Below are 25,235 nucleotides of genomic sequence, written 5' to 3'. Positions count from 1 at the left end.
CTCGGAAAAGTGTGATTGAATATCTCAGGGAAGAATATTATATTCAATCATTCTTTTAAATATTATAAATGCGTCATTGTACTGCCTAAATATTATTAGGTATTTTACAATAGCGTCGTTGTAATGGCCAAGTAATGTTAGAAATTTTGGATAAATATTATACTAGTGTCATTGTAATGCCCAAGTAATGTTAGAAATTTTTAGATAAATATTATACTAGTGCTATAGTAATGCCCGTGTGAAAATACGTGGTAAATCTACATAGCCATTATGATGTCCGAATGACATTATGACAATTTAGTTATATGTAATTATACTGTCAGTTTTTAGATAGAGTATAAGGAAAATAATCATTGGTCTAGATATTAACTTTTTAAAATTAATATTAGACTAACTGTCGCGCATGAGCGCAATAAATTGCAATGAGTTATTAAAGACAGGAAGTGCTTTTAGACAGTCTGCGAAGTGGTAAGTATAACTACTTACTGAGAAATAATACTGTTTTTATGAGTATTTTACTTACTGAAGTATTTGATAAAGTTTTTGAGGTATAATTATAAAAATTACATGATCCTTAGTATTTTATGAATAACATGATTATATGTTTTCAATTATATTTACATGTGTTGAAATGATTTGTGAAATGAAAAATGATGATTATGAGAACAAAATAATGATTTTATGAGAGACATATTATTGCATATTGTTGAACGATGAGAATAAAAGACAATAAAACTGAGAAGCGAGAAGGTCTTCCTAAGTTAAATATGAAGTGAGAAGGTTGTCCTATGTTAGCTATGGAAGCTGAATGACGTAGCGGAAGCGATAGACGTGATTGAGAGAAGCCGTGTTCTCAATTCACTAATTCAACAAACACGTTGAAGAAGAAGCTGTATTCTTATTGATAATCAAAAAATTGTTTCTTCCTATACAATTATTTCAAACTTATAATAAAACCCTACAACTACAAAAAGAAAATAAAATCCTCTAAGACCTAAAATAAAACAAATAAGCAGAATATGGAAATACTTGGTGCCAAAGGAAAACCATATTAGGGAAAATATAATAACTATAATACTACTTGATGACAAAGGAAATATAAATATGGGATTCCTCTAAAAGAGGAATAAGGAGATTTGTCAAAAATCTTCTCTTTCCTTCTTGGTCTTTAACTTGTTGGCAGTTGAAGATCTCCTAGCTACGTCAATATGGAAATCTTTTATTATTCGAGAATCTTCTAGTTATATTAGTCGGGATACTCAAGACGTCTCTGTCTCGGGATACTCTAGCCATCTCGGCCTCAAAATACTTTCAGGATATTCTGGCCGTCTCGACCTCGAAATACTATATCCATCTCGGCCTTGGGATATTCTAGCCGTCTTGGCCTCAGGTTGTCTTGCCTCAGGTTCCCACTGTGCATTGACCCGACTGGTAGCCCTTTTCTTTTGTACTTCCAGTGCCAAATAGTAGTTATCCTCATGTCCACTTGGTGCCGAGGATTCAACATGTCCCACTTAAAGTAGTTTACTTGTCGGAACCTAAGGTTCGATACTGACCATAAAACCTTTTCATCCCGGCTTGCTAATAACCCTTCTATAAAGCTATGTCCGAAGGTAAGATTGCTCATGAATAAGCCTATTTGTCAATGATCCCGATGTCAAATCAGATCCTCTCAGTAATAAGAGCATCTCGGGAACAAGATGGAATTCTTGTCCTATATCAAGCACCCTAACTAAGACAAAACTCGTCCTCGAGTTTTCTTGGAAACATGGTTGTTCCTCCAGGAGTTGATTCTTGAAAAGATATTTGCCATGTTCTACTATCGCCTTAGTGATTTGCATCAACTGTACGTGTTGTTCAAGAGGTGGTGGATAATCTTCAAGTGGCTAGATAGATGGCTCCCAAGGTTACAGTTGTACATGTTGTAATTTTCCATATCTCCCAATAGTGCCCATATCAACCATGAATGGAAGTTCTTGCGCCTTCTGTTGACCATTCTTTCCCCTTACTTCAAAAAAACTCGTCCACAAGTTTTCGTTCACGTTGGCCTTGACAAGTTTGTATTTAGACCGTATCCACAACATCTTTTTCTGCTTCCATTTAATCCTCATATCGGCAAAGTGAGGGGGACGTCCTCGCCTCCTTCGTACCATTGGTAAACCATGTGTGGCCAAGGGCCACATAGTTTGTGTTTTGCATCTTGGTTGTGGCGCAAGTGGCAATTGCTACAAAACACAAGTGACATGATTATCTTTATTAAATTTGAAAAACTCACCTCTAACATAGTCACCATGATTTTTAGTATGAATCTCGTCATCTTCTCCACATAGATCTGCATTATCTTTTGTTGCAATTATGATGACGGTGCCCTTTTGCATTTTGTCCTCCTCGCCTCCTTCTGAGGTGCTTCCTCCACAATTTTCTTGTGGTTTTTTTTTTTTTTTTTTTTTTTTTTTTTTTTTTTTTTTTTTTTTATGTCGTTAATGGGAACCACTACCTCCTCCACTGCAATCAGTATTGGGTGTGTGCAAGTGGGACTATCGTTGTCAACGCCCTTGCTTTGAGGTGGTTCAATTGGGTAGGTGGGGAAATAGTTGTTGTTTCTACCTCCCGAAACTCAATTGGTAAGCGATAATTGTCACTGAGGCAGTGGTGAATGGGCTGCTAATGGCCTTGTTGCCGAATTGGATGATTGTGATGGCGTGAATTTCTGTGCCAATCGCAACTCCTTCATGGTAGAATTAGCAGCTTGTGGTGTAGGACCACGACCAACAACCGCTCGACCACGAGCTATCTCGTCGACACAGTTCCGATTGTGATAGTGATGCCTTTTGACGCTGGGCCCAAACCGAGCGACGTCTTGTATCTCTCGCATCTTGCGTTCAATACGATGAAACCGCTGATCATGAGTACGAATGGCTACCCAAAGGGCCTGCACTCCACATTCTTTGTCGTTAGAGTGGTTGCTTACGGTTCCCTCATTTGCCATCAAACCAAGATAGACAAGGCTCTGATACCAATTGACGTAGCGAGAAGAGATAGACATGATTGAGAAGTTGTGTTCTCAATTCACTAATTCAACAAACACGTTGAAGGAGAAGCTGTAGTCTTATTGATAATTAAAAAACTGTTTCTTCCAATACAATTATTCCAAACTTATAGTAAAAACCTACGACTACAAAAGGAAATAAAATCCTCTAAGACCGGAAATAAAACGAATAAGTAGAATATGGAAATACTTGGTGTCAAAGGATATTTCCAAATTAATGGAAATACTTGGTGCCAAAGGAAAATCATATTAGGAAAAATATAATAACTATAATACTACTTGATGACAAAGGAAATATAAATATAGGATTCCTCTAAAAGAGGATGAGGAGATTTGTCAATAATCTCTTCTTTCCTTTGGGTCTTTAACTTGTTGGCAGTTAACAGTCAAAAGATCTCCTTCAAACATGTAAGAAACACAAATTTTTTTTATTAATGCTTTTAAAAAAGCATATGAGAAGCACATGCTATTAAATAACATGTGTTTCTTATATGCTAATGGACACATGTCAATCTTATATGTGGGCAAACTAAACAAAATATTTTTTTATGAATAATAAATAAAACAAAATATTTCATTAAGCATTTAACGCAATCAAATAAATCCTCACATCATGTTCAATGTTTAATATATCCTTGGTGTTTTGAAAGTATTTATATTCTTTTTATGCACATCAATCAAATAAATTTTTGCATTGTTTTACTTTTAAAAGTATAAAACACTTTCAAAACATGGTTGAAAATGGAGTAAATCACATAAACGAAAAGACAAAAAAGAAAAAGAAAAAAAGAAAGGGAAAACATAGGAGTCTTTATCTTAGTTTAATCCATATACACTAAATCATGTTTAAATCTTTGTTCTCATAGGTATACATGGTTTAAAATGTAAAGTATAGAGAAAAAAAAATATATCAAGAAGAACACATAGTTTAATCTGAATATCAAAGCATTAATACAAAATTAGTAGCAATCTCTTAGTGCGATACCTATTATATTTCAATACAAATAAAACGCAAATAATTCCGAACATTAGAAAAAAAAAAAAAATACAAAGAAAAATAAACATTTTTTTATGAAGAGTGTATTCCCATAGCTAGGTAGACATGGTTGAAAATGAAAAGTATAAAGAAAAAAAAATAGCAAGAAGAATATCTGGATTCTAATTATAAAAATGCATAAAACATAAAGATACAAACAAACAATAGAGTTTTTATTAAATAGAAACATCAGACTGAATCAATGCCAAATTCAACCTCAACAAAACCAAAGAAAAAGAAAAAGAAAGCATAGTCCTTCAAAAAACAAAACAAAATAAAATTATGCACTTCAACACTCTGTTCTTCTCTTGAATGTCACTGTTGGATGCTCTTGATTTCACAATTCAAAATATTTCAAACCCTAAAGAGAGAAAGAAATATAAATAATCAATCTAAGAGAGTAATATGACTTTTCAGCTTACTTGTACGGTTTCTTTCTTCACTGTTTTGTTAGAGTAATGATTCACCACCACCTAAAAATACCACTTTTCACCACCTTGTTTATGTGGCAAGGTGGTTCCCCATTTAAAAATAAATAAAAAACTCAAAATGTAGTGGGGGACTACCTTGCCACATAGACAATGTGGTGAAAAGTGGTATTTTTGGGTGGTGGTGAATCATTAATCGTTTTGTTATACGTTGAAGTATTACTAATATGTCTTATTTTTTTAGAATTACTGCATACAATACCTATATGGTCAATTATGGGTAGTTAATATAGTACATTCTTAATTTTAAATTTTGTCTCTCTATAGTTTTGGAGAGTAGTAAATTCTTTTCTTTTCTTTTTTTCTTTTTTTTGAACAGAATATCTCAGCATCTCATTGATAAAAATGTGAACAAAAACTTGATTCCAAAACAACGGAATCTAGGGACACATACGTTCCCTAAGAATAATACTAGAAATACAATCCAGCGCCACCTCTCTCCAATACTTTGACATTCTTCGATTTGCAGCTTCCTTAGCGAGCACATGTGCAACAGTGTTGCATTCTCTATTAACATGGGCAAATTTTGCAACCCTGAAGCCATTGAGTTCCTCTATAATGCTTTCTATCATTTGACCATTCTTTGAAAAGTAAGGAAGGGACAAGTGTATCTCAGCCACCACTTGTGCTGCATCCCCTTCGAAAACAACTTCAGAAAAACCAGCCTCCTTATCGTATAAGATTGCCCAAAGAGCCACCATAGCTTCGGCTAGTTTTGCTTCGACCACTATGGGTTTCATGACACAAAAAGCTTCCAAAAATTCACCCATACAGCCTCTAGCTACGATGCCCAAGCCAGTGCATCCATCCTTACCATTTATTGCAGCATCCCAATTTACTTTAATGAGACCATTTGAGGGAGGTTGTACATTAAAATTAGTGCATTAAAATTTTGAAACTATAATACTGTACACTAAAATTTTGAACTTAATGAAATCTCATATAAGGTAAATTTTTGAAATAAAATTTTGGAGAAAAAAAATCTCAATACTTAATGCGGCTATAATGAAACTTAGTGTTATAATGCGAAAAAAAAAGTCTTTATTTTTGTCTCATAAAGATTCACACCCACGATCTTTTTATTAAAGCACAATAAATTTATTAAAATCATGATAAAACTGATTTAACCTTTAAAATTTATCGGGTTTTTTTACTTAAAAGACAGGTTCAGTGTTTAAAAATTATGTGTTCACACCACGTGTCATTATTCTATACCAATTCAAAATTGGAACTCGACTTATATATATATATATATGATTATAATATAGAATTTATGCACATCTATGCGCGCGCCCCCTCCCACACACACACACACACACACATACATGTATATATGCATCTCCATGTCTCGCAGTCAAATGCCTGCTTTTCAAATGCCCTTGAGGATAGTAAGTTGGCAGATTTGGGTTATCAAGGACTTAAATTTACTTGGTGCAATGGGAGACATGGAGAGGCATGCTTGATGCTTGATGCTTGTCGTTATTTTTGTGTTGTCTTGTTTATTTTATATATATTTTTTTTTAACTTGTTGGACCACAAAGGGTGCAAACCCAAGTGTAGGTTTTCGCAAGTAATAAATCACGGTAAGTCCGAGGTCAATCCACAAGGAATGATTAGACACGAGAGAATAATTTTTACTATTTTGCAGAAAAGAAAAATAAATAAAAAAAATAGGAATTTTGCTTTTGGTTTCCACTCGAAAGTGGAGCAGAGGAATATAATTTAAATTAAAAAGTAAACTATAAAACTAAAATAAATAAATTTGATTTTGAAGATGATATTAGAAAAGACTAGGGTTTCAAGGATCCACCTAGTATTTTATTATATATTCATGAGACATAAAAAAATATAAAATAGATTAAACATGGGTTGATTGAGTATTTGATTTCAAAAACATGAAACAATAAATTAAGCATTCAATATATTTTCGAATCATAACAAATCAAACAAAGTAAGCATTTGATATAAACAAAAATCATAAGGAATCAAAATAAACTTGTCCCATTAAATTACTCTCCAATAAAAAATCAACCCCACAATTTAATCATTCATCTATGAAGAACAAACAACATGGTCTCAAGAATACATAATAAAAATAATAGGCTTCACCTCTAACTCTAGCTAGAGGTTTAGCCACTCATGGTTATGAAAATAAATTACATAATCAAAGTACTAAACATAAATTAAAAACAAAGAAAATAAAATTCCAACTTGGCGTCTCTATGCTCTTCTGTGCTCCTTCGCTCCTCTCCTCTTTCTTTTCGGAAGAACAAAGCATGATATTTAAAGAGCTTGCAAGGTCTTTTTGATACTTTCTTGGTGGTCTAGCTAAGGAAAGTATCACATCTTGCATTAATTGCACAGCAGCCCAAGGATGGAAATAAATCAGATCGTGAATCCATGTGTCTTGGTAAAAATTATGGAAAGAAATCATGACATGTCAATCTGATTTGTGCTCCACACGTCCATCACCAGGAGTATATGGAAAGATTTCAACTTGTGCATGAAAGGCATTTGCTTTGGAAAGAAAATCTGCATGATATGGTCCCCTACTCATACACATCCTTTGAAATTCCAATCCAAGTAGGAAAAAGACTCCATATCCGCACAGATTTGCGCTCTTTTATTGCGGGGCAATTTGGGCATAGTAAAAGTCTGAAATAGGAAAAACTTATTTCTGACTTATTTGTTTCATTTTCCATTAGCTTTCCAACGCCACAAAATTCAACGCAATCCGATTCTTGAACCGAAAGTTATGATGAAAATAAAGTGACATGCTCAATCTGGATTCTTTCCATAAATAAAGGATTTTGTCACTTCATTAAAATCTTGGAATTTGAAGGATTTTCTTCCAAAACCTTTTTGCCAATAACGTGTAGAGCTGCTGCCCATTATGGAGGGAGATATGTGCTTGATTTGGTCCCCACAAGTCTAGAGATAAAATTGATTTGGACCTTCCTTGCATCTTTATGTCAATTCCACAAAAATAACGACATTATTTCTCAAAGACCTGCAAAACACTAAAATACCAAAACTAACAAAAAGTATTAGAAAATAACAAAACTAAGGGTTTAACAAATATAAATTAAGGGGCCCAATTATACAATATTTTGCACTCATCAAGGCATTCACTCGTGAACGATTGGATCGGGCTGTAGCTAATATAGAGTGGAACCAGCAGTTTCATGTAGCTGAAGTGTTTGTGCTAGCCCACAGCTCGTCAAACATGATCCGTTGCTGGTGATTTTCTCCAACACACAAGGCATTCGGTGGAACAAAAGTAGAGCTTTCAAGTACGAAGCTAGTTGGACTAAAAAGAAAGACCATGGAGCTATTATTAAACAGGTTTGGAGGGTTAAGCAGAAGGTGGTTGATCCATGGCAAGCTATCCACAATAAGCTGCAGGTGTGTAGGCAGACTTTGATGTAGTGGGTGCGAAAAACAGAAAATAATGTGGCGATACAGATTCAAGACAAAATTTGAGAGCTTCATCCAATCCAAATAGAGGATAACCCTGAGTTTCTGGAGGCGGAGCTCCCTGTTAAAGAAGAATTGCATTCACTTCTTGAACAGGAAGACTTGCACTGGAAGAAAAGAGCCAAGGAGAACTAGCTGAGGTATGGGAATTAGAATTCAAAATTCTTTCATGCATGTGCTAGTCAAAAACATCGAAGAAAGCAGGTTGAGAAGATAAAAGACAAGGAGGGCCGGGTATGCACTTCCAATGAGGATATTGAAGTAGGTTTCGTTCTTTATTATAAAACCTGTTTACTGTTGGGGAAGAAGTTGATATGTAGGCTTGTATTGGGGCTTTAGAATGTAAGGTGACCCCCTTGATGAACCAAAAATTATTGGCAGAATTCACAACTGAGGAGATTTCATCGGCTCTGCAACAGATGTCACCATTGAAGGCCTTGGGGCTAGACGGGTTTTTTGCTTGTTTCTATCAGCACGACTAGGCTACGATTAACACTAAGGTATGCTCAACCATTCTTCACTTCTTTAATTTTGGAATGTTGGATGGTAAGATAAATATAACTCATATTGCTCGCATCCCTAAAACAGAGCAGCGTGGAAGTGTTACTGAATTTAGAACTATCAGTTTGTGTAATGTGCTGTATAAATTGATTTCTAAAGTTCTGGCTAACCGGCTCAAAGTAGTGTTACCAGATATTATTTCGCGTACACAAAGTACTTTTATTCCAGGTCAACTGATCACAGACCATATCCTTGCAGCCTATGAAACGATGCGCTCAATTCAGACCCGAATGTGGAGTAAAGTTGGATTCATGGGCTTTAAACTCGACATGAGTAAAGCCTATGATCGCGTTGAATGGCCTTTCCTGGAGGCTGCCATGCTTAGGTTGGGTTTTGCGGATCGATGGGTACATTTGATATGACTTGTGTTCGTTCTGTCTCATATTCTGTTCTTGTCAACGAGAATCCCGTGGGAAACATTCAGTCTTCTAGGGGGATTTGCCAGGGGGATCCCATTTCCCTCTACCTATTCTTAATATGCGCAGAAGCCCTTAGTGCTCTACAACAGCATGCAGAGAGGAAAGGGATTATTACAGGAGTTCCTACTTCTCCCAGAGGCCCAAGGCTGAGTTATTTATCTTTTGTTGATGATAGTATGATTTTCTACAAGGACAACTCAGTTGAATGGAGAAGAATTATGCAGATTTTGGGCATCTAGGAAAAGGGATCGGGTGATAATTCTTGAATTATTCAATTCAAGACCCCTTAATTTGCATTTGTTAGACCTAGTTTGTGTTGTATATATAACGTTTTGTTGTAGTTTTGTGTTATGTCTTATTTTTAGGTCTTAGTTAAAATCTAGTCCAAAACACTTGAATTAGACCTGAAAATGCATTAAGGGCAATTTGGTCATTTCCAGAGTTCGAGGCTAATCCTGAAAAGCTGAAAAATCGTCCAAGGCATTTCGATCGATCGATTATCTGTACAGCCAATAATTCGATCAATCGACTTTCAGTCGACTCAACTTCGATCGATCCAGATGCGATCGATCGATTTTCATAGCAACATATTTTCGATCGATCGACTTCGCATCTTCCAGAAGGTCCAGATATTTTCAAATCTTTGTACGATCCAAATCAAAAGTTGAGTTCTATGGACAGAAATGAACGACGACCATCTCTGAATACTTGGCTAGAATTAACTCTTGTAGTCTTTTTGTAAATCCAATTTCCTATATATATGGAATTCGGATTTATATTTAGTTTATGCATCTTTTGGGGGTTTCAAATTTTCTCAGGTGTATCACTTTAATTTCTTGTGTTTTAGTTTACTTTGATGCAAGTTTTCTGAGCCAAAATCCAGAGAGCAACTTCTTCTTCTTTTACTTCTTTGTTCTTCATGTTTTAGCGTAGGTTTTATTTTTCTTTTGTAATCCGAATTTCATAATTTTAATATAGTTGTTTTTTATTCATTTCCTTCTTGTTCCTTTACTGTTTTCCATAAATTTCATGCTTAGATTATATTCAATTATGCGTAGCTAAATTAGTTCTTAGGGTTTGATCAAAATCCTCTCCAAAAACCATGAAGTATTATTGATGTTCTTAGGATTTTTCTAGATGTGTTTGATGATTGTGAAGGGCTAGAGGATTGCAAAACCCATGCTAAAAGGTTTTGTCTTCAAGATTTCAATCCATTTATTCATGAAAAAGGGATTTGCTTGTCTATGAGTTTTCTTGGATTCATGAGTAAAATCAACGTTCTTGAAAGAGAACGATGTCTTTTGCAATGATTCTATTTGACATGATGTGTGTTTACCTATTAGAGTCACATTTTAGGGTATGCTAGGAAACACCAGTCATTTCATACATTTGGTAGTGTAAAACGTTTTTCTATTGTAGTTTAATCTTTACATGGAATAGATCGGTATGAAACTAGATACCTTATCATTGTGGCCTGATTAGGGTTTTCATGTATCGTGTATGCTTATTATGATGTTTTATAAAGTAGTAGCTAGGGAGCATCAATCCCTCACACCTTTGGTAGTATAAACGTTTTTCAATTATAGATTAATCTTTACGTGGTAAGTGTTTGATGTGAACCTAGGTGCTTTATAACTACGTTCTAACGAAAGTATTTTCATGTCGAGGTCGTCGTAATGGTTGACGCCCATTACGCGCTCATATCATGTATGTTAGGAAAATCCATATAGACTTTAGCATTTCATTGGTTGAGGATTAGATGAGATCATTACCTTAAGTTTTCTTTTAAGTTTGTTTTCATTTTCCGCTTTCCTTTACTTTACTTGTTGTAGCTTCAATTCTATAACCTTTACTTTGTTTTTATTTTTAAGTGAAGTTAAATACGCTCTTTAAGTATCCCGTTACGCAAAACAACTCTCAATCTCTGTGGTTCGATAACCCTTACTATAGTACAATTGATTCGTACTATTGCGAAGTAAAGTGGTAAAACTTATAAATTTAAAATTCACGTAGTCGGTTTGCGACTACCATCGGGTCAAAAGCTCAATTTGTAGAAGACTTCTTTATTTTTCAGCCGCAATACCAACCCTGAGAGAAAGCAAGAAATCTTAAGGTTATCAGGATTGACTGAAACACATCGCATTGACACCTACCTTGGCCTTCCTTCTTTTGTGGGTAAATCAAGGAGTAAGGTTTTCATCTTTATAAAAGATAGGGTGTGGCAAAAGATGCAACTGGAAAGTAAAATTCCTATCTCAATTAGGCAAAGAAGTGTTGTTAAAAGCTACGGTTCAGGCAATCCTGATGTATAGCATGTGTGTCTTTCAACTCCCAATTTCTTTGTGCAAGGAGATAAATAGCTTGATGCAAAAAATTTTATGGAACCACATGGCAAAATATTATAAAATACATTGGATGAGTTGGGATAGATTGGGGAGTTCCAAATCAATGGGGGGACTTGGTTTTTGGGACTTAGTGTTATTTAATAAGGCACTGCTTGCTAAACAAGGGTGGCGTTTAATCCAAAATCCTTCCTCTCTTACGACGAAAATCCTTAAGGCCAAATACTTTCCACAGAATGATTTCCTAGAGGCCTCTCTAGGCAATCGGCCTTCTTTTGCATGGAGAAGTATTTGGAACGCCATGGATTTACTACAGCAGGGTTTACTTTGGAGGGTGGGGGATGGAAGTCAAATTAAGATTTGGGGTGATCGATGGCTGCCAACTCCTCATACTCCTTCCCCCGAGTTATAGACAGGAATTCTAGGGTTGTCTCTTTGATTGATAAAGACTCTAAATGTTGGAATCTAGATTTAATTAAAGAGGTGTTCTCGGGTGATGAAGCAGACGTCATTTCTAATATTCCACTTAGTCCTCTTTTACCCCGAGACATATTGATTTGGCATGGTACAACTAATGGCATTTTCACTGTTCGCAATGCATACCACTTGGGAAAGGAAGTCCAAGATAGCATGGCAGCTCACTGTTCAAATTTTGATACGAGGCGGGACATATGGAAGTCTATTTGGTCTATGGATGTGTCGAATCCAGTGAAGATGTTTATTTGGCGTGCTTGCCATAATGTACTACCCACACGGTTGAATCTGTTGAAAAGGAAGATTATAGATGATGTAACCTGTCCTTGCTGTGGCAGAGATGAAGAAACCATTGTGCATGCCATCTGGAATTGTCCAGTCGCCCAAGATGTGCGGGGCAGTAAGTCATCCTTTTTCTAGAAGTGTGGTTGTGAGGAATCAAGTTTCATGTTGCTTTATGAGCATTGTTTACACAGGTTCAGTTGTGAGCAAGTTGAACTCATGGCAGTGATTGCATGGAGAATATGGTTTAGAAGAAATACTTTTGTGTTTGACGGTGTTTTTACTCATCCAGATGAAGTATATGTAACTGCGGAAGTTTCTTTACAAGATTACAAACACTGTAAGAAATCAGAACAGCAAATAAAACATTCCCAGGTGGAGACTGAACGTGACAGAGAGATCATCTTATGGAGACCTCCACCAACTGGTTTCATTAAGATCAACTAGGATGCTTCTATTAACAAAAACGATGGATGTATTGGCGGTTTTTTGGGTGCTCGAAGTATTACTCACCCTTTGCTAGTTGAAGCCAAGACTACTGAAGCCATGGCTGCACTTGGGGCAGTTCAATTCAGGAAAGAGGTTGGTTTATTTGATGCTATTTTTGAAGGAGATGCAGCCCAGGTTGTTTTAGAGATCAATTCCGACCCTCCTTATCTTTCTAGATTTGGTCACTTTATAGAGAACATTCATATGAAGAAGCAATGGTTTCGTTATTTTTCTTTTGTTTTTGCACCTAGAGGGTCCAATTCTAGCATATATAAAAGGCTGCCTCCTCTAGCATAAAAGGCTGCCTGTAATACAATAGATTTTTGTTGTCCGGAGGATACTCCAAAGAGAATCTCTAGTATCATTCATAGGGAAATTGTTTGTCCATAGATCCTTTGTTTTGGGATCATTTTTGACCTTGATCAATGAATAATGAGGAAGTTTTTCTGTTAAAAAAAAAAACTTAATCTTGTCTTTTATATAATCACAAGTTTCTCAGCTGGTAAACATTTATCAAGGCAGTGTACTTGGAATTGTTATTATATTTGGTACCCTAACTTGAAAAACAAAAGCTTGAAACTGGCATGATTCATATTTGACACCCCAATGCACCGCCCAAGGCATGGCTCAAGTCTTAACCATCACTATTCACTAAACAAAAGATAGATTTTCAGATTGAGCATCAAATCTTTGGGACTGGAGTGTTTTAACAATATTAATATTATTAAACAAAACTTGAAATTTGTTTTATCTGGGTTAACAATTCACACCCCGATGCTCCAACTTTGCAATCTCCGATACTCTCAAGGCAATTTAGAGCCTACAACAGACAAAGCGGAAAATTTTTAATACGAAATTAGTTAGTTAAAATTTTGTATAGTGAGATTCGGGACAATTCGGGCTTACCCAAATTAACGCGTTTAATAATCGGGCCAAGCCTAGGTCAACCTGCTTAATTTAAGGATGACCCGTTTGACCGGTATAATTATAAATATAATTTTTTTCTTTTACAATAATAATAGTAATAAAACCTAGCAGGTTGGCGAGTCAAACGGGTTATTCGTATTGTGTTATTTTCTTATTTAAATAAATCGTGTCAAGTTTAATGGTACACACCAACCCGGATTCGCACATTCTCTTTATTTGGTTTAGCGATTTCAAAACACAGTTAATTATTTGGTAAAATCTGTAAAATAGTATTGTTTCTGTCAGTCAAGCCTTTAGAATCGTGCATTTTTAAAACTACATCCCCTTATCTGCTATGCAAAACCTTGAATGATTTTTTCATATTTTCAAACCGTCATTTTTTTCAAACAAAACACATTCCATGATTTTGTTTAAAAACACACATGATCATATGAGATTGCAATGCAAAACACAACTTAAAAAAAAAAAAACAAACAAACAAACAAACAAGAATCTGGCACATGTAAAACAAGAAAGAAGATGGTTTCTTTATCATCATGCATGTTATTTGGTTGATAGGGAAAAAAATTGAAAAGTGAAGTTGAAGAAAAAGTACCCCACCAAAATGAAATGTAAAGTGGGGTTTAGGGTTGTTGGAATTCTAACCTTACTTTAAAATTGGTACACTATTATTGATGATAGTGCCCTACCTTGTCACCATTCCATCCATCAAAAAGTTGTATCTCATGCTCAGCACCCCCAGCCCCACAACATGCATCAAAAAATACAAACCATTTCTCACCTTCCACAGCTGATGGGTGATGGGTGATGGGTGAGATCTCACTTCTCAGCTAAAAAACTTTTCCCACCTCCTTTCTCTTCCTTCTCTCTTCTCTTCTCTTCCCCCAAATGGATTGAAAGCCATCCTCCTCACACAAAAGAAAAAGGATGATGGTATATATGACACGTGCCTCACCTGTCTACTCTGCCGACATCACACTGGCACCCTGTCTTAAGGCTACAGTCGTGGGGGAACCCTACAAATAATTGTGATTCAAGCATTTTTTTTTATTATTATTATTTTTTTTTTCAGTTAAGATGTACTGCACAAATCTAATCACATATGGTCCTACACAATGTCATTCATGTATTAAATCATGTGTTAGTTTTTTTTTTTTTTTTTTTTAATTATTGTTTTAAGCATTTATCATATTCTTTTGGCTTTAACTCCCGCATGGAACATGAATTATTATTGTACTTAAAGGTGTGGATGAGGATACGTGATAAATATGTACTTATATTATTTAAAAAAATTTAAATGACGTGGAATCATTTGAATCGCTTGAATCAATGATTACTGTAGGTTGTGTTGTTAGGTACGACGCTGGGAATGCTGCTAGCAAAACCAGGTAAAGGAAAGCCGAGATGGGCGAAGATGCCATTGGTGGTGCTAGTGCTTATGGGTCAATATGAAGGGCTGGATCTCAGTCTTGAAAGCATGGGTCCATCCGGCTATCGATCATGAGGGTCTAGCTACGGGTTTCACTCTTCCCTTCAAATTCTAAGTTTTACTTTTGAAACCCCATAAATAAGACAACAAAAAGTTACCACGCCGTTAAATATAAAAATATTAAATTCTGATCATGAAATAACTTTCATATGATACGATGTCACACCTCTTGCTAGACTTTTCCTTGTCTTAATCACTTTTTTCGGTTCATCCATTTTCAGGCTAAATGAATGGGCAGTATTATTCTCACTAATCTCACCTTTTTCCAAGTAGATGATGATGATTAGTCCAAGTGATTGAACCTTTAGCTTTTCCTTAAACAACATTCCTTTGTCTTATCATCGAGCCATTCCCTTATGCATCTCTAGTTCAATTTAGAATTATTGCACGCCTACTTCATCAGCTACTAGTGGGGAAAACAACTTTCAATCAATCAGTCAAACAGAAAAGGATTGGTTGGAAAACTTTAATTAATATTTCTAACACTTTTTTTCTTACAAATGCAGGCTTAATCTAAGAGAGGTGGAGTGAAGATTCAAACTTAAAACCGTTAACTAACTGGTTATTTGATAGAATAATGTTAGAAATAATATTTTTATCTAATAATTATCTCACAATACTTACTTGACAGTCCCAACTAATCCTTGAATATTACGCTGTTAAAAAAATTTAAGAATTAAAAACATAAAAATTGATTAAAACTACTGCATCAATATTGCGAGATAAAAACGTAATATATAACATTATTTTTAAATCAAATATTTCTTATCAACTTAGACTTTTGAAATAAATGGCGATTTAATAAAACATCATAACTAAAGGTTCTGAATTCGACTGTCCTCATGGGCGATCTATGGATGAATGTTAGTCACGTGTGAGGGGTTATTTCTTACGACCTAAATAATTAGGTGTGAGAGGTTATCTCTCACGACCAGTTTAAATAAGTTTTTTAAAATATTTGACTATCCTTGTCTTAAATTTAGTTTACTCAGAGCAAATTTATTATTTTAACTATTTTTGTACATGAGTTAACAGAATATGAAAGTCATAGATAGCACTTTATTGTAAGAATTTTGTTTGTATCTATTATTATATAATCTTATAGCATGTGATTAATTTTACAAAGCTCGATGCTGTGTTATATAAGAACTTTATACTCGTAATTTTTAATCAATAAAATACTCAGATCTTTCGTTCAAAAAATGTTCTGAATTCAAACCTTATTTATATCATTTATTTCTTATTTCAATTAAGCATTTCACATGTGAAACATAACTTTCTAAAAAAATGTTTGAGCTCGTGTTAAAATATTTTTCAATAATATTTCACATGTTAAACTCAATTATCAAGAAAAAAGTCTGAGCCCAAAAAATGTTAAAATACAATTATTTCGTATCCACTTAAAGCTATCTAAACTTTTAAAAGGTGATTTAACAAGCATTACTCAAACAGAAAAAAGTGAATTTACCATGAAATCAGAGAGAGGGAGAGAGAGATGATAGAAGGATAGAGTGGGGCAGGACAGACTAATAAGATGATGAATCCAACACAAGCATGGGAATTCTTAGGTTTGTTTTCCAAAACAGTTGAAAACCTAACAACAGCAAAGGCTGTCTCAGTATTAATTTCACAAACAGTTGCTTTCCACACCTATCTGCAATAGAGACCCATCACATGGGCATTGGTCCATCTTCCCATGTGCACAAAGTTATTGTCAAAACACTGGAAAATTGCAGGCATGTTATGAACAAGCTAGTAAGACATCATGTGCTTAGAAACATATCATTAAATAGACAAACAAATACTCTAATCTTGACAAACATCATCTCCTAATATATATTATGTATAGTAGTGTATGTATTCCAAAAACCTTAGAAAAGTGAAAGTAAACGACATAATTACAGTATTAGCTTATATGAAGCTAGAATTTAAGCACCCTTCCGGACCTCAATAATAAGGTTGGAAAAGATGCAAATACCACAGAAGCAGAGAATGGTGTTCTTAAGTTGTTAAATAGTTTCAGTACTCGAGAGACCCCACAGAGGTTATCCCACTGTTCATATTTCTCGAGTCCTGCCGGCTTGTGTAGTCATCACAGCTGCTACTGGAGAGCCTCTGGATTGGTACAGAGTTCAGAAGCTCTAGACCTCGCTTGCCCATTTGCTGCACCTCATGCGGTGACAGTATTTTGATGCACCACACGCTGTTTACAAACTCCCTGGAGTCAAAAGCATCAACTTATTAGACTTTTGATATTAGAATATAAATTAAATGATTGAATTCATCGCTTCTTATCAGTTTAAGCTTTTGAGGTGATTAGTGATTTAACATGAAATCAGAGCAGAGGTTTTGAGTTAAAACTAAGTTTGTGCTTCAATTCATCTTCCTCTGATTTCTATATGAAATATGCCAGAAAAGTTTGAAATCAGATGGTCCAAATGATTCAATTCGATTCTTAGGCTTTGTTGATGGAAATAACTGCCTAAAAGCCATAAAATAACATTCCCAAGATAATTTAACAGACTTATAGCACATTTTATTTATTAAGGCTGAAAAAAAGAGATGGAAACTCACGGCCAGGGGTCGTCACCGAGGAGAAGAACATCATTCTCCCGGTCAACAAATACAAGCTGCCAGCCTGATCTCAGGGGGTCCTCCAATTCGCCTTCAAGGCCAAACATGCGAGCTAGCTCACCACGCAACTCATGGTAGCTACTAAATTTGGTGATATCCAGTGATCTCCCAAAGGACCCTGACTTGTAAACCTGGGAACATTACAACATTCAAACCAGAGACAAGACAGAATGCATAAGGCCGCTATAATAGATCCCATATATAATAGAAGAAATATAATTGAAGACAACATTTCATTGCATAAACAACATAAAACCCAAAAAGACAGCCCACCTTAACAAAGGTTCTGGTTGGTGGATTTACTTGGCCCACATTTTCTGGAGACTGCAGAAAACCAGATTCATCAATGCAACTGGAAGGTGTCATTGCTGGATTAAGTGAAACGTCAGTGCCTGCAGTACTCATATAATTAGAAGGGAAGTGTATGGCTGTGGAGTCGCTCTCATTGCCAACTCCCCTAAGACCTGACATCCCATTCTGCATTAGGAGAGATGAGGGCTCTATATTAACACCAAATAGGAGATGGCTCTGAGGGTCAGTGCTCCCTTCTTGGTCTAGTGAGTACTCTCTACCAGGAAAGGGTGGCAAGGAAATAGAATTTGGAGAGATATTAGTGTGGGGTGGTCCCAACTTTTCCACCTGGGGCAGAACACACTGAGAAGCTCCAGAAGAAAGAAGAGGTTCAACTGCAGCTCGCTTTGATGGCCAGGCAGCAGAATGCATCAAGGGGATACTTCTTGGAAGGTTAAGCAGGTGGGATGATTCATCCTGGGGAAATGAACCTAAAAGACTATGTAGAGGAGAAACAATAGGGCTGGTCACAGGGTTCCCGTTTGAATCAGAAAAACTCTGTTGTTGGCATAGTGAAGGGATTGATTGCAAGGATGGTGACTGGGATTGAGAGGATGAAACAAACTGAGACATCGTAGAGACAGGACATGATATCTGTCTATGGTCAACCAGTGGTTGTTGCTGTTGTTGTTGCTGCTGCTGCTGCTGCTGCTGAAGTTGCTGCTGGTGGTGGTTATTGAACGAGTGCTGATGCTGCAATTGTTGCTGAAGAAGCTGCGACTGAGCTTGAGCCTGAGAGTGAGAGTGAGATTGATGCTGGTTTTCTTGAACACCATGTAGAAAGGCCTGTTGAGATTGAGACTGCTGCATCATCTGGGGCTGAACCAAAGCAGCAGACCTACTCTGGAGATTCTGCGGTTGCTGGAATTGCAGAAGGGATGTAGGTAGTGGTTTGGTGGGATCTACAGCTCTCATCTCCTGAAGTGCCGCAGCAGCCATAGCTTGGTACATGTCAGTATGCAAACCAAGCATGGAAGCATCAAGCCTTGGTTGCATCCATGGTGTGACCCCAATTCCCTGAAAGTTCATGGATTGGATTCCACGATCTCCATTATCTCCTCGGAGCCACATAAGAGGAGAATTAATTCCCAGATCTTCATCCTTGATGCCTGCAGGTAACAAGAACAGAAGAGAAATTAGAGAAATGAAATGAGAGTTCAAACTTAGCCTTGATGGTCAAATGGAATGTGCGGGGGACTGGGGGTTAGGAAGTAGAAAACAGGAACTTGAAACTACCATAGGATGTCAGTATACAGTTATTTTGCATGTCCAGCCCTAGGTAGGAGAGACAAGCATACCATGGAAAGATGGCAGTCCCGGTGGCCAAGGTCGCTTAAGCCTGAGAGGAAATGGAGATGGATACATTGGGAATGTTGTCAGTGGTTCAATCTCCCATAGTGATACTCTTGGCTGCCTCTCCCCAGCTGTGGATTCATCCCAGCCAACCTGCAATAATCAAGTCAAAGAAATTCTCAATTTTATCCATTCATCATAGGATGGAGAATCAGTCTGAAAGAAACTTAATCTAGACGAGACAATGTTTCTATCAATCCATTTGCCAATGCAAAAGAGAAAACTATTTGTTCTCAACAAACCTTGACAGAGCGCCAATGTGAAGTTGACCACCGAACAGGATCTAAGTCACTTATGCCAGTTATTGTACCCATGTAGCTGTAAAATATACAAGGGTCAGTCTATGATTTCATATTTATTGTCTAAGAAAAAAAAAATCTCATTATTACAAGTGAAGAATAAACTAAACAAAATGAAGACAGCAATTTATTTACGATGAAGGTTACATGGGATCTCAATCAAAGTATAGCAGTGAATTCCATGCCCATTTAAATCAAACCATAATTTACCCAAAGAGTATTGTGATTATATTGAAAAATCAAATTAATATTCATCCCATTATTCCCTATTTGTTCATGGATTTGTGTGCTGAACATCAACTGCTCTTTTTGCTTAATATTTACACCCTTGTCCTGTAAGCAAGGCACTCTTGGGAATCCTTAATGTACTAAAAACTTCCTACCAATTTTGCTTTGTAATATCCTATTTCAAAGACAAAGGCAAAGACATAGTGACTAACAAGAACTGGTTTGAGACATACCGGCGGACACTTGATTCTTCTGTTTCAAAGAGCATCCTAAAGCGCATGCCAACAGAAACACGAGTATGATAGACTGCTTTGACGTACTTGGCCAGCGGTATCACAAATTCCGACGGGCTAGCCCTGAATAAAAGTTGATGTGATTTGGAGGAAGCTGACAATTCAAAATTTTAATTTCTACCACCTATGAAGAATTGTACCTTGGGTTATAGAATATGGTGAAACGGCTGTTTGTTGCAGCCGCATGAGCTGCAGCCGCAAGAAGACCCAAGTGCATGCTGTCACTGGATAAAACTGATGAAGGCATCACAGTTTGTGGCCGATTAGCACGCCGGATACCAAGAAGTAATTGATTCTTTTCATTCCTGATGAAGGAAAAGACGTCAGTCTGACCAAAAAACACATAATTTATAGTTACATAAGTTCAAATAACTTTAAACAGCCAAGATGATGAAAAGGTCAAAGAAGTTGCAATCTCCATGCCTGCACTACAGGAAACTATTCTCAGCAAGTCCAAGGGAAATTTCAGCTCAGAATCAGCTTGATTGCATGACTAAACATATTATATAATGGGCTTATCTTTAAACCTATTGCCATATATTTGCTGACCCTATCCAGGTGAAATTAATAACTTACATAGATTGGATCACCCAGATATGCAAGAGAAAAAAAAAAAGAAACAATTATGTCATGTCCAGATCAAAGTACAAAATATGTGATCTTAACAGAGAAGTCAAAAATTGGGGGAATTAGCAAACTGCCTACCAGATAAAAAGCACAGAATCACCAGCAACAAGTCTTTTAGCACTAACAAATACACTCCATCCTGTTGTAAGGAGGTGCCTTTTGGGCTGGCCTGCATAAAGAAAAGGAAATATTTTTAAGAGTGTTCATTGTAATTGGAAAGTCACTCCAATTTCTTAATTCTATGGAGAGTACACCACTACCTTTCATTATACATGATAAACATCCTAAATTAACTGGAAAAGTACAACGAAATTCTTGACAGGTGGCTTCTACTAATTAGAAAGGATTTTAATCTAATTCTCAACATCTCCCGCATTTCTTCTTGCAGGAATTGAACAGAATTAGCAATATTCAAAAATAACCAAAAAATAAAATATAAAAACAAAAAAGCAGCAGTATTTCTCACAATGGTCACCCTAAAAGCTCACCACGAAATATATGTCTAAATTTCCATTCATTATCATGTAGATCCCTTGCAATTAACTCTTGAGCTGGAGGCTGCTGGGAGAAGTCCTGCAGGTCAGAAGTATGATGTTAGAAATAACATAAGAGATTGTGAGCCACAGGAGAATAAAAATTTGGTGATCGTAATCGATGGTAAAAAAGATTTACCAGTGGAGGAAACACTTTTTCAGCTGCTCGGCGAGGAACAGAGAAACCTCCATGAGTGCTTGTGTCACTGGCTGTCAAGGTTTTACAAAAATAATTTGTTGGCTGTTTGCTGGGGGTGCCCAACTCTGCTGGGTGGTAGGCATCCTTCTGCTCTTGCTGCAATTAAGGTCATTATCAAAATGGGAGGCAATCAATAAGACCAAAAGATTAGAATGCCAATTAATACACAATAGCATACCGGATTAAGTGGTTGCAAGGTCATCTGAGCATATACTTCATCTGTCTCAACATCTGCCTGAAGTTCACAAATTTGGAACCATTAGGCACTGGCCTCTACGAAAATTTGGAAACTAGAAACAACAAAAACTAAAAGAGTCTTACATGCATGGTCACATTGTGAAGTTGACAGATAAGTTGCGGAGGTAAACTTGGGTAGTTGGGAATATGGGCATCAACTTCCTTGTTGGTTGATGCAGCAACCTGCGTTTGAAGCATTGAGCTACAATTTAGATATGTAGGAAGGTCATGACTTTTTCTTTTTCTTTTTTTTTATATATATATAAGTAATAAACTGGTCTTATTAAAAGCGTAAGGCGTCCCTAAGTACACCAGAAATATACAAGAGAAAACGCATAACTAGAAAGCCAAAAGACCTAAGGTCATGACTTATAATATCTCATTTCAATGTGTATAGATCACTCAGCTATTAATATGCGCAAATTCTGAACTATGGAGAGGCACCAATGAATGTACATGAGGTTATCAAGTACAGGTCAATTACTAGCAAAAGAAAACAACACGGGGTTGACTTTGACTTTAACTCCAGAGAAACGGAAAACTGACCAGTAGGAGTGGCAGGGAGAGGGGGGATGGCTTTTTGTACCCTCCCTAAATAGTGATGTATAACTCTATTTTTGCCCCCATTATTTACACACGGCCCGCTCTACATTTTTTATCCCCTTCAAACTGATTTGATTTATTAGACCCCCATTATTTACACAGGGCCTCTCTTTGGTTTTTCATCCATAGCTTTTTCTTTCATTGGGTTGCTCCTCGTAATTTAAATATGATCCCTCCCAACATAACAACCAAAACTTTAAAGTTAATTATGTTTTTTCAGTTCTTCTTAGACTCTCTTTAAAGCTAAAAGGTAGCAATTAATGTGACAATAATCTATGAACTTGCAACTACTATATAAGTATAAAAAATTGGCCAATCTAACACTCAATAGCCTATATGTAAGCACCCATAATGCCCATTAATTGTATATGAGTATAAAGAGGGATCAAACTGATAATTTTGTTGCTTATACATATTCATACTCAAAAGGAAAATCTCCAACCAAAAGAAATAAGAAGAGAGGGAGGGGGAAGAAACAGAAAACTTTTCAATCTCAAGCATATACATGTATATATATATATTTCTCGTGTGCTTCGAGAACTGCATAGGTCACAATCAGTAATATACATCATCTCAAAGGAGAGGGGGGAAAACAAAACAAAAAAAAAAATTACATATATAATGGGTGACACAACAGAAATTTCCTTGCCAGAAAGCAAAGAGCATACATTCATGATTCAATTTTTATTTCAAACACAAATAAATCCGTATATACTAACCTGCTCACTATGGCCCTGGGGGAAATAAACAACGCGACTTCCAACAGCCGGTAGCGAAACAAGAGGACCCGCACAAGCATGCCAAAGCTCGGAATTTAGAACTCTCTTTTCCCCTGCAAATCGTTTCAGTGACACAAAGTTTCATGAAGAATGCGTGTAAATGTAAAATTTGGAAATTAGACCCTCCAATTAAATACACCAATTCTTTCTCATAACTATTAAAGGAATATTCCATAAGGACATGGTAAACGTCAATTTCTGGAACCAAATTAAGTTACTAAATCAAGGCTACGACACAAAACAAAACCCCCAAAGGACAGGAAACAGACAGAGACTCAGCAAGACGCAGCCAAATTAACCTTCAGGTTGCTCAGAACGTGGATAAGAGCAAGCAGTGAATACTAAGTTTCATGCAGTTTCGGGGTCCAAGAAAAAAAGTAAAAAGAGGAGAAACAAACAAAAACTTAATCAAAGTGGAATTATCAGCTATCTTCGGCCTTCGACATTTTCATGTTCTATCCTTTTCCTACTCTTTTTCAGAAACCACAGTGAGCCCCCATTGACATCCCAACTTAATAAAAACTGAATTTTCCAAGAAAAATTGGTGAGAGAGAGAGAGAGAAGAGAGAAGAAAGCAACAAATCTGCAAGAAAATATTTAGCATACCTTCCTGGTGCTGAGGACTAAAACCAGCTGAAGAGAGCCTCATTTTTGAAGATATTCCTAAAGCCCGTAACTAATTATATAAACCCACTCTTAAGCAAAACTTCTAAGCAACAAATTACTACCAAAGAAACCCAGAAATCACTGAATAATCCGTTTCTTCACCTCCTGCTCGTTCACTGCAAAATACCATGTCTTTTACCTTTGCTCCCCTTTAAGCCAAAGCCCAGGAAAGAGTACACAGCTGAAACCAAAATTATGGATTGTGAACCTTCATGCAAAGATACCCAAGCTAAACCCAGAAAAAAAAACCCCACTCCTGAATCTTCAACCGAAACCGGTTCCACTACAAAGAACAATCGATTTCAGCCTCATCCGTTCCTTACTGTCCTCACCCCCAACCCCCAAAGATTCCAGCTTCCAATCGACAACTTCATGCTACAATCTTCAGCAACTACACCTCAACATTTCAGCTTCATTACGCAGAAGCTTGCCCCCACAGCTCGAGAGTCGGCTGATTCCACTACCCAATTAACCCAATCTCACAGGGCAAATATTTTTGGCACAAAGCCAAGAAAACCCACAACAGAAAAACAGCTAAATATGCCACAGGGAGACCAGATCTCAGCCTGAATGCCTGAAACCTGGCTACACAGATCCCAATACAGAACCAACCCAGTAGAGAGCTACACAAAAACAGCCAGCACAAGCATTTTCAGAGCAGACTGAAGCTACTTGATTATGAACTGATCACTGTTCCAAACATGCACACGCTTACCCTCCAAAAGAGTAAATGTTTTTAATGTATGGAGGTGTAATAAATATTGACTGGATTAGTTTTGGCTGTGTTTCTACTAATGGAAGTGGGGAAGTGCCTGAATCTTGTGGTGAAGGTGGTAGTGGTAGTACTACTAGTCCTCTACTACTACTCTGTTTGGTGGCTCTGCTATCACTATTGCTTTACCACTTCCTCTCCATCTCTCTCTCTCTCTCTCTCTCTCTCTCTCCTTGTTTTCTCTCCCTCCTCCAATCAATCAACATACAACCGCCATTATTTCTCGCTGTCTTTTTTATACCAGGGAAAAAGAGAAGCAAAGACCATGAGAGTGGAGAGAGAGAGAGTCAGATTTTTTTATAGACACAATTTTGCTTTTTCTTTTTTTTTTCTTTTTTTTTTTTTAGTTCTCATTCCAGAGTTTCAGGCCAAATAGGAAAGACATAAAAGAAAGCCTTGGTTTTCAACTGTTTTTACTAAACTACCATCATCTAAGTTCTGCAGCTGCTTTCCTTTTCTCTTTTTTATTTTTTATTTTCTTTTTTTAAAAAAAAAATAAAAATAAAAATTGATATATTAAATAGTGGTGCATTATTTGATGAGTGTTTTCTTAAGAAAAAGAATTAAAGTGTCGTAATTAGTTTGAATTTGACATGCATGAAATGATTAGGTAGCACTGTATGCACTG

General features: G+C 36.4%; 1 protein-coding gene across 1 annotated transcript; it reads right to left on the bottom strand.

The window, feature by feature from the left end:
* Positions 1-16,845: 16,845 nt before the first annotated feature.
* Positions 16,846-24,865, bottom strand: LOC133869469 (auxin response factor 6). The gene is made up of 14 exons (XM_062306481.1): positions 23,776-24,865; positions 23,110-23,222; positions 21,872-21,970; positions 21,729-21,785; positions 21,491-21,646; positions 21,307-21,391; positions 20,897-20,987; positions 20,332-20,496; positions 20,132-20,254; positions 19,614-19,689; positions 19,317-19,464; positions 17,941-19,127; positions 17,608-17,798; positions 16,846-17,251 (listed from the first exon to the last, which is right to left on the bottom strand). The coding sequence occupies exons 1-14, from the start codon at positions 23,816-23,818 to the stop codon at positions 17,053-17,055; spliced, it is 2,733 nt and encodes a 910-aa protein (XP_062162465.1). The 5' UTR covers positions 23,819-24,865; the 3' UTR covers positions 16,846-17,052.
* Between the last annotated feature and the right edge of the window lie 370 nt (positions 24,866-25,235).

This window comes from Alnus glutinosa, chromosome 5 (assembly GCF_958979055.1).
Source record: "Alnus glutinosa chromosome 5, dhAlnGlut1.1, whole genome shotgun sequence".
NCBI classification, from domain to species: Eukaryota; Viridiplantae; Streptophyta; class Magnoliopsida; order Fagales; family Betulaceae; genus Alnus; species Alnus glutinosa.
Note: the sequence above shows the minus strand (reverse complement) of the source record. Positions and strands in the feature narration are given on the sequence as shown.

Bases quoted from the DNA above. Each gene is read 5' to 3' on its own strand.
- LOC133869469 (XM_062306481.1), bottom strand. From the start codon at position 23,818: ATGAGGCTCTCTTCAGCTGGTTTTAGTCCTCAGCACCAGGAAG. The intron at 23,223-23,775 runs GTATGCTAAATA...AACGATTTGCAG, and splicing joins TAGTCCTCAGCACCAGGAAG to GGGAAAAGAGAGTTCTAAAT. The intron at 19,690-20,131 runs GTATGTCTCAAA...TATATTTTACAG, and splicing joins GAAGAATCAAGTGTCCGCCG to CTACATGGGTACAATAACTG.